The sequence below is a fragment of the Castor canadensis genome, chromosome 1, assembly GCF_047511655.1.
Source record: "Castor canadensis chromosome 1, mCasCan1.hap1v2, whole genome shotgun sequence".
Taxonomy (NCBI): Eukaryota; Metazoa; Chordata; class Mammalia; order Rodentia; family Castoridae; genus Castor; species Castor canadensis.
In genome coordinates this window covers 189,107,188-189,117,372 of record NC_133386.1, presented here as the reverse complement: position 1 = coordinate 189,117,372, position 10,185 = coordinate 189,107,188, and the positions used below count along the sequence as shown (strand labels likewise).

At 34.4% G+C, this 10,185-nt stretch overlaps 1 protein-coding gene and 1 pseudogene across 1 annotated transcript; one reads left to right on the top strand and one right to left on the bottom strand.

Moving 5' to 3' along the window:
* The first annotated feature begins 544 nt into the window (after positions 1 to 544).
* Positions 545 to 1,615, top strand: LOC141416218 (olfactory receptor 4S2-like). The gene has a single exon (XM_074053302.1). It carries the CDS (start codon positions 560 to 562, stop codon positions 1,613 to 1,615), a length of 1,056 nt encoding a protein of 351 aa, XP_073909403.1. The 5' UTR covers positions 545 to 559.
* A 5,767-nt stretch (positions 1,616 to 7,382) lies between these two features.
* On the bottom strand, positions 7,383 to 8,348 carry LOC109676674 (olfactory receptor 4S2-like; annotated as a pseudogene).
* Positions 8,349 to 10,185: the final 1,837 nt, after the last annotated feature.

The following is a 10,185-nucleotide window of genomic DNA, read 5'->3' as shown; positions in this document are numbered from 1 at the left end:
AGACAGATAGATAGATAGATAGATAGATAGATATCTCAATACAGAAAGGATCAGAGAAAAAGAACCTGTGTACATCGGATAGTCAGACATGGCAGTGTTTGTCAGGGAAAATGTGGGCATATGTTTTTACTTCTGCATTAAGGAAAAGCAAACATTTCCCGATATATAAAAACAACCAAATCCCAAACACAGTTATTTCAAAATTAAATATACTGCCTTACACTAAACAAAAACTAAGCAAATATAGAGAAAAACTAAGCAAATATAGAGAAAAACTTGGCAAAATGTGAGATTCAGGTGATTTGCTTTATCTCTCTGTCCTTTACTTCCTTATCTGAAGTGAATAAATGGGGTATAATACTGAGGCAAGATAACCAAAATAGACATACCCCACACTTTTAAACATGCACACCAATCAACACTAAGAAATACTTTTCAAATTTCAGTTACCAGAATTATTCAACTGTTCTAAGTTAGAAATAACTGCTGATTATCCTTTTTATGTGTTCTCCAGGTAACTTAATTTTCTCTTGGGAACATAACCTCACTAACTCATTCCATGGAAAAAAAAACAAACAATGTAACTGAATTTATTTTCTGGGGCCTTTCTCAGAACCCAGAAGTTGAAAAACTCTGTTTCATGGTATTTTCATTCTTCTACACAGTCGTTCTTCTCAGAAACCTTTTCATCATAATGACAGTTGGCATGGCTAACCTATTCAAGTCTCCCAAGTATTTCTTTCTTAACTTCTTGTCTTTCGTGGACATCTGTTATTCTACAATTACAGCACCCAAGATGATTATTGACCTACTAGTGAAAAATAAAACCATCTCCTATTTGAGTAACATGTTGCAGCTTTTGGGGGTGCATTTCTTTGGTTACACTGAGACTTTCATTCTTACTGTCATGACCTATGATCGCTATGTGGCCATCTGTAAACCTCTACATTATATGGCCATCATGGAACAGGACAGATGCAATAAAATGTTGCTGGAGACATGGGTGGGTGGGTTCTTGCACTCTATTATCCAAGTGGCTCTGGTAATCCAGCTCCCATTTTGTGGACCCAATGAGATTGATCACTACTTTTGCGATGCCCACTCTGTGCTGAAACTTGCCTGCACAGACACCTATGTAGTGGATGTTGTTGTGACAGCTAACACTGGTGCCATTGCACTGGGAAGTTTTGTCATCCTGCTAATCTCCTATGTTATCATTCTGGTGTCTCTGAGAAAACAGTCCGTAGAAGGTAGGCACAAAGCTCTCTCAGCCTGTGGCTCCCACATCACTGTGGTCATTATCTTTTTTCGTCCTTGTACCTTCATGTACATGAGGCCTGACACTGCTTTCTCAGAAGATAAAATGGTGGCTGTATTTTATATCATTATCACTCCCATGTTAAATCCTCTGACTTACACTCTGAGAAATGCAGAAGTAAAGAATACAATGAAGAAACTGTGGGGTAGGAAGGTTTATAGGATGCTAATGGGAAATAGCTATAAGTTATCACTGAAATTGTATGATCTTAAATTTTTTCAACCTTTGCTAACTCTGGTGTACAGAGAAGGCAATAATTGCAACCTCACAGGATTTGAAGAGAAACAAGTGGAATAGTCCACATAAGTAACCTATGACCACTATTATCATTATACTATTTTATCATCATATGATTTCCTGAACTACATCTGACTGAAGAAATCCTATGACTCAGAATCGTAGTCATGATCATACTGAAAATAATTATGTTCTTCTCCTGTTTACTTTTTTGTTATTTATTTAAAAATCAGAGTTTGTAACTGGGTGCAGTGTCTTATACCTATAATCCCAGCTAAATGGAAGGCGAGAAAAAAAGATTTTGATTCAAGGCCAACCCAGGCCTTAACTCCATGTCAATCAATTTGCTGGTCATGATGATATACATATGTGATCTCAGATACTCAGGAGACCACATCTGAGTCTGGCTCTAGAGTAAACATTAGACATTACCTGAATAATAAATAAAGCATAAAACAGCTCGGGTTGTGATTCCAGTGTACAGTGCCTTCCTAACAAGCATGAGGCCCTTAGTTCAAACCCTAGAACTTCAAAAAAGGGAAGAAATAAAAAGTGTGCTATAAATATGTAAGACTGTTTACAAGGATTAAAAAAGTGGGTGGAATATATTGAGCACTTTCCATGCATATATTGCGTGGATGATACACACATGAAAACCAACATGTTTGCCTAGTAAGCTTGGAATAGAAGTGGAGATGTGCTTAACATGTAAATGTGATAACACAGAAGTATAAAAAATAAAAAGATTCGCTTCCATCCTTTTTTCTTTCCTAAAATAATAAAATTGGACTGACAGTTTCTTCTGACAGATTGTACTGTAAGTTTATTCTTTTCCATGATGGCGTTCCATTAATATTCATATTATGGATAAATATTTCTTTTGTGTATGACCTGATACTTATGTTGGTTGAGCCACAACCAAAGATTTATTTTTATAGTAACTGTACATATCACTGATTATCTCTGCCATGGTTTTATTGTCATTTCTTGAAATTTGTATGTGCTACTGCCTATACTTGGTATTATATTCATGGTTGAGAGTGGAGTAGCAATAATACTACTGTAAATAACTGTACTGCAAAAAATGACATTTCATATTGATGCAGCCATATTATTAAAAGCTAAAAATCAAAAAGCCAAAGAATTTCAGGATGACTTTCCCAGCTCATTCACCATCTATTTCTATTTGATTAATTTTAAAACAAGACTCCAGTTAATGTTTTACAAACTTGGCAAATCCTTAGACTCATACTGAGAAGGTTTTTATTAATCTTTGACAGAAAACAGCTGAGACTGGTGACCCTTGATGTTTTTAGATCATGGTAGCTCTATGTGAATATGGAATACAAGCAGAATTTTTGAGTATACACTACCAGCTGTCTTGCTGACCAATACCCTTGTCATGTGATCCAAGTCCAACCACATTGCTGCATTTGTCCTAAATCTAAAGTCCGCATTTGAGAGAGAACATACGATTTTTGGTCTTCTGAGCCTGGCTGACCTTACTCAGAATGATGTTCTCCAGTTCCATCCATTTACTTGCAAATGATAACATTTCATTCTTCATGGCTGAATAAAATTCCATTGTGTATAAACACCACATTTTCTTGATCCATTCATCAGTAGTGGAACATTTTGGTTTGTACTTAGGATTTAGTATTTGCTCATTTTAGATGTAACCTATGGCACATGATCTCCTATATGTCTGTTCCATCTATGTTGACATTGTACACTCTCCTACCAAAGGAAATTACTCTAAATTTATCAGAGGTTTTGGTAATGAAAGAACATGCCTCATCTTCTACATTTCTATATCTTAACCATGGAGTTCTTGGATCAGGAAACTAAATAATGCAGCACAAAAATCCATTCTTTGCCCATGATTAATTTAAAAATTATTTAATTATCTTGTATGTGTCTTGGTAAACAGATTCAGTTGACCTAGTCTGGGATTCTTTCCAGATTTCTGGGTGAACCAATGTATATTCCTTAGTGCTGATGTGGCATAGGTTACATCTATAATGAGCAATTACTAAATCCTAAATATAAAGCTGCAATTTTTTCACTCACTATTAATTCTATGGTTCAAATGTAAGAGTTGAACATATTATATGTACCTAGGCCAATTCTCCTTCACCCATGGTTTGTGATAAATTACAGAGAGGGAACCAATATTCCCTGGTGTTTATTTTTCTAATATATAAAATAGCAGTGTTTTTTAATGTTACTGATGAGATCACCTTTATAATTGGTTATCATACAATAATTGAACATACAAGAAAACTGAAAAAATGAGGTTTCCTTCTCATAGACCACAATGTACTTTAATTCTGGAGACTTATACATGTGCTGAAAGCTTTAGATTCTTGAGTGTCTACAAATGAGAAAGATATGATATATGGAGAAATCAGAAAGTTATGTTTACATATACAGTTGACCCATTGTATAAAAATATATTCCTAATAGTTTATTCTATTCAGGGGAGAGTACTATGACTACTGTAGAGAAGATAAAGGAAAAAATATTTTCATTTTGTTCACTACTAAATAAACTAATTGTCTTAAATTTGAAAATGGGAAGAATTGCTATCCTTTCAACAATGAAATTTCCAACCTAAGTCATTTCTGTCATCTTGTAGCAATTCTAGAACTCTGCAATTTTGACAGTCTGTGTTGTGATTATACATCCATGGAATGAATGCTGTTGCTAGTTAAACTTGCTGTCACTAGAACTTCAGATACTATGAGATTTCTTGATTCTTGATCATGTTTTTGAAAGGAATTAAAAGAAGACTCTCAGTGCTCCTCCAGTGGGGATTGAATCTGAGCAACTTCTTTGAAGAGGTATGAGCTTATAAAGTTATGGGTAGAAAATTGAGAATTCTTTCATGTTACATATGTTTGCTTACTTGTTTTTGAAAATTATGAATTAGGCAAGTGCTATGTTGTCAAGGACATCATATTTTAAATGTCACAAATATTCATAAACAGCTAACCCTGCAGCCCAAAACCATTAAGGAAAGAATACTGTGGAGAAAAATACCAACCACAAATTCCAAACTTCATTTCAGTTTTAATAGAACTCACGGACCAATCTATATTCTATGGATTCATAGAGCTCTTATGGTCTAATAGCATCAAGAATCATTTTCTCTGCTTTTCAAACTTTAGGGTTCCAATGTTCCATTGATTTTATAAAAATAACCAGCTGCTAGTATAAAAACATAGAGATATTTACAAAACCCATCAGTCTGTTAAATGAAGAGATTCCGTTTTTATATTTTCTGCTATATTTCCAGAATAATTCACAGGTAATTTTAATGCTATGCTTTTTTGCAAAACACTAATCAATAATTCATTTTAAAATTGAGCTCAGAGCAAATGGATCAAGAAAATGTGGTATCTATACACGATGGAATTTTATGCAGCCATGAAGAAGAATGAAATGTTATCATTCACTGGTAAATGGATGGAATTGGAGAACATCATTCAGAGTGAGGTTAGCCTGGCCCAAAAGACCAAAAATTGTATATCCTCCCTCATATGCAGACATTAGATCAAGGGCAAACACAACAAGGGGATTGAACTTTGATCACAAGATAAAAGCGAGAGCCCACAAGAGAGGTATGAGGATAGGTAAGATACCTAAAAAATTAGCTAGCATTTGTTGCCCTCAACACAGAGAAACTAAAGGAGGTACCTTAAAAGCAACTGAGGCCAATAGGAAAAGGGGACCAGGAACTAGAGAAAAGGTTAGATCAAAAAGAGTTAACTTAGAAGATAACACACATGCAGAGGAAACTAATGTGAGTCAACTCCCTGTATAGCTATCCTTATCTCAATCAGCAAAAACACTTGCTCCTTTCTTGTTATTGCTTATACTCTCTCTTCAACAAAATTAGAGATAAGGGCAAAATAGTTTCTGCCGGGTATCGAGGGGGTGGGGGGAGAGGGAGGTGATAGGAGTGGGGGGGAGAAATGACCCAAGCATTGTATGCATATATGAATAATAAAAAATAAAAATAAATAAATAAAATAAAAGTGTAAAATGGGAATATATCTCCCACTCTTAAAAAAAAATGAGCTCAGAAGACATTAGAAACTTGTTGCATGCATATGTAAGCCAGGAAACTAGCCATGGATTTTTTTTTCTTTTCAAAAACTGTTTATTAATGCTTACCATTCTCTAGTTACTAAGGCAGAAATGTGAACACATACACCAAAGAAAACTTTTTCTATTGTATCGAAGTGAAAAAAATCATTTTTGTTTTAACTATTATTTCTAGGAATTCTGTAAAGTTGGAATTTCCTTTTGAACATTTTGACTAAGATGAGGGAGTTCTTGGTAAGGCAGAAGAGTGAATATATACATCACAGAAAATTTCTTCTATTGTGTTGATAAAAAAATAATTTTGCTTTAACTATATTTTCTATAAAATTCCAAAAAGTTGGAATGCTCATTTGAACATTTTTTATTTCATTATAGGCATTATGTACCCAAATTAATTACCTTTAGTTTTCAGGTAATGCTTATAGCTTCATCATAACTACTAATCTGCATGTCTTGCAGACTTTTACACTTGATCTTAGCCAAAAGGCCAGAAGCGATCTTGCAGACTTTTAATTATTCTGTCTTTATTTCTGTGGATGCACCAATGTGAAATTTTAGTATTAAACATTAAGTATATCCATATGTAATGTTTATATGCCACATCCAACCATTAAAACAAACGTAGACAGAAGCAGCACTGGCACTATTAGATTTGTGGATGTGATATTCAAACAGTAGCTGAGAGACAATCAGTGATATGTTCATTTACATAAAAATAAGGCTCAGTGTGAGGCTCATGGTAAAGGAGAAATCTAAGTCAAGGGGAAAATGAAATGTAACACAAAGAGTACTTGTCAGGTATGAATATCTCTGGAATACACAGGTAGAAATAGGGTTATGCAATTCTAGTCAATGATAAATTGATCATGGCATTTAGTAAAAATGTTTAGTTCAAACATTCTAGAAACTATGGTTTTCCAGTCATGCATTTCAACATTGTTTCCAATTCTGTGAGTTGAGTCATGGTAACCTTGTTCCCATGGGTGGCTTCATTTTCATTTAGTTTCCTTAGTTTTCCAGACAGTAACTTTACACTATTAGGAACCTCTGGCTGCAGACCAAAAGTGAAGTACATTTATGTAGAAGGGTATTAACGAGAAGGTACAAATTACTGAATGGGTAAAAAGAAATTCTGTCAATCTTAGTATTTAAGTAAAATAATTGGATTCTAAGAATTGAAAGGGGTTCTTTTGAAGGCCAGTAGATGAAAGTAAATCCCTTTTGTTTTGGTTTATGTTATATCTGACTTTCTGCACATAATCTGGCTTCAAGTTCATTGTGTTTTGGAGGAATTATATCAAAATGCATTACCTGAGATATTGCTGTGTTCTTATGTGGAATCATTCATACAGTAGATATACATTGACTGCTTAATATGTACCAGCCACAGCTCTCAACCGTGAAAACAACCTTAAGTATTTCATGGAAACTTTTGTCATCATTTAGACAAAATTGCAAACGGCAAAAATGGAAGAAGAAATGACACTGAGTATAAACATGATGACATTCTGGGCTTAATAAGATTATTTTAGTCTTAATATTGAAGAAAATGATCTGTTCATGAAATAAAATAGTGTAAAATATGATTACTATCAGTAACTTATTTCTGTAGAAGATGTTATTCAATCATTTGTTCCTTCTGAAAATTCAATGGCATCATTTTGTTCATTTTTTCAGATGAATTTATCTAGGCTAAAAAAAATTTATATCATCTAACTTATATTTCTACTTCCAGGTATTTCCCATTAGTATCCCAGAAAAGTTGTCACCCACAATCTCTTCATTGTATTCTTTACTTCTGCATTTCACAGGATATAAAATGTAGGATTCGACATGGGTGGAATAATAGTGCAAAATACAGCCACTATCTTATCCTGTGTAAAAGTAGTATCTGTAGACATGTATGTGAACATACAGGGACCAAAGAAAATGATGATCACAGCAATGTAGGCACCACAGGTGTAGAGAGCCTTGCATCTGCCTTCTGCTGACTGCTTTTTTAGAGACACCAGAATAACCATATAGGAGATTAGTAAAATGACAAAATTCCCCAGAGAAACACTACCACTGTTGACTGTCACAACATCACCAATGATATGTGTGTCTGTGCAGGCAAGTTTCAACATGGAGTGGACATCACAAAATTAGTGGTCAATTTTATTGGGTTCATCAAAGGGGAGTTTCACTACTAAGGACACTGGCATAATGCCATGTACAAATGCACCTACCCATATCCCCAGTAGCATTTTATGGCATCTCTCAGGGACCATAATGCTCATATAGTGCAGAGGTTTACGATAGCCATGTAGCGATCATAGGCCATAACACTAAGAATGAATATCTCAGCACAGCCAAAGAAATGTACTCCAGAGATTTGCAGTATGTACCCCTCATAGGAAATGATTTTGTTCTTCACTATTAGGTCAACAATCAACTTTGGTGCTGTGAATGAAGAGTAACAAATGTCTACAAAAGACAAGGAATTAAGAAAAAAATACATAAGGGACTTCAAAATGTTGCCCATGAGAATTGTCAGAATTATGAGGATGTTTCCAAGAAGAGTGACTGTGTAGAAGAATGAAAATAACACAAAACAAAATTCTTCAACCTTTGGATTATGAGTAAGGCCTCCGAAAATGAATTCAATTAAATTGTTTATTTTCTTCATGGAATATGTCTAGTGGGCCAAAAAGAAACTTAAATTACCTGGAAGAAATACAATAGAGGGAAAATCAACATTTATTTTAACTTTAGAGCAAAGAAGCAGTTTAAGTAGGTGAAAATAGCAAAGAAGATACTCTCTTCTGATTGGTATGAATTGGGAATGCATGTAAAATTCATCTATTTTGGTCATTTTACCTCCAGGCAACAGTCTACCTGCTCACTTCAGATGAAGAAGCAATAATAAGAGACAACAAATTCTCACATATCTAACCTTTTTTAATATTTGTAAATTTAAGGTTGACAGATTAGTTTCTGTCTGTAAAAGACATTCATCTAAATGGAGGAATAATTCTTTGATTTGGAATATGATATCCCCCACACAACTGATGAAGTTTGCCTTATTTCAGTCAGACAATTAAAATATATGCCCAATTAATCCCTCCTGGACTCTGTAATGCCCAGTCATTGCTGCCACTCACCAGTCTTCAAGAAGGAGAAGTCCGGTGACGCCTGCAGGTTTTCCTTTACATGTTTGTGTGAAAATTCATGGCTACATAATTGATCCCAAGCTCCTAAAGTCAAAAGGTAATGAGATTCAGTAGAAAGAGGAGCATAATTATAAAAGAATGATTCTGAAGTAATGTCGTGATAACCTGAGTCAATCATTTACCTTTATGGAGCTTCTTTTATGCCATTTGTGAAGTGACAGCCTTTTAGTTTCTCTACTATCTACCATGCTTTCAGTAACTTTTTCCATGGTCTTTCATTACTATCTCAACCTAAAGTAACAGAAATTCTGCCAAGGGAGTGGAGATAAGACAAGGAAAGGAAATAAAAAGGAATTTGTAGATACCAGAAAGTTCTGCTTGATTTGAAAGTCGAGGAAATAGTCTCAAGTATCTTCTCCATTTTCAACCTTAGAGGGTTGGACAATGCTACAAGAGTTACTAGGTCTTGCTATTTAGACATTTTTCATATAACTGTAAAAAAATCCAAAATTAAATAAACAAAATAATAAAATGAAGGAAAGAAAGGACCCTGTCTTATAATGTTAACATTCCTTCATATCCTTCTAATTTTTAAGTCTCATGCTGGCATTTATTAATTTTCCAAGTTTGAGTAAGCACATTATTTCAGGGAAGATTGTCATTTAGTGATAAATATCATGGGTTTAGGAAGAGAATTTTATTTAACTTTAATGGTTGAATAATTAGTGCTGTAATTTCAGACAGATTAACTGAGTCATTTTAAGTTTGGGTGGCAAATGGCATGTGGAGGAATTTTATTTAATGAAGGTTTGTATATCTTTCCTAAAATTATCCATGAATGTCAATGATTCCCCTAGTTTTAATTTGTCACACTGAAACTACATTCCTTTAAGATTCATCTACTTTGGACCTTCCTGTTAATATGGAACAATTGAATTCTGTGCTCTTAGCTAGTCTTTTCCAACAATTACTGTGCCAGTCACATCCAGATTAGAAAAACTACGTCTTCCCATATGTTGCTATATCAGACTTGGTAGAGTCAGCATTACCAGTCTATTTTCCTTCTTCAATACAACATGATAACAATAATATTAATGGTAATGATACACTTCATATTTAGATTCGTGAATATTCTCCTGCTTTTACATATTCTTCCCCCTTTGATTTTTCTTTTTTTTTTTCATTTTTCTTTTATTATTCATATGTGCATACAAGGCTTGGTTCATTTCTCCCCCCTGCCCCCACCCCCTCCCTTACCACCCACTCCACCCCCTTCCTCTCTATTATAGCAATAATAGGAAGGAACAAGAGTTTTTGCTGGTTGAGATAAGGATAGCTATACAGGGCATTGACTCACATTGATTTCCT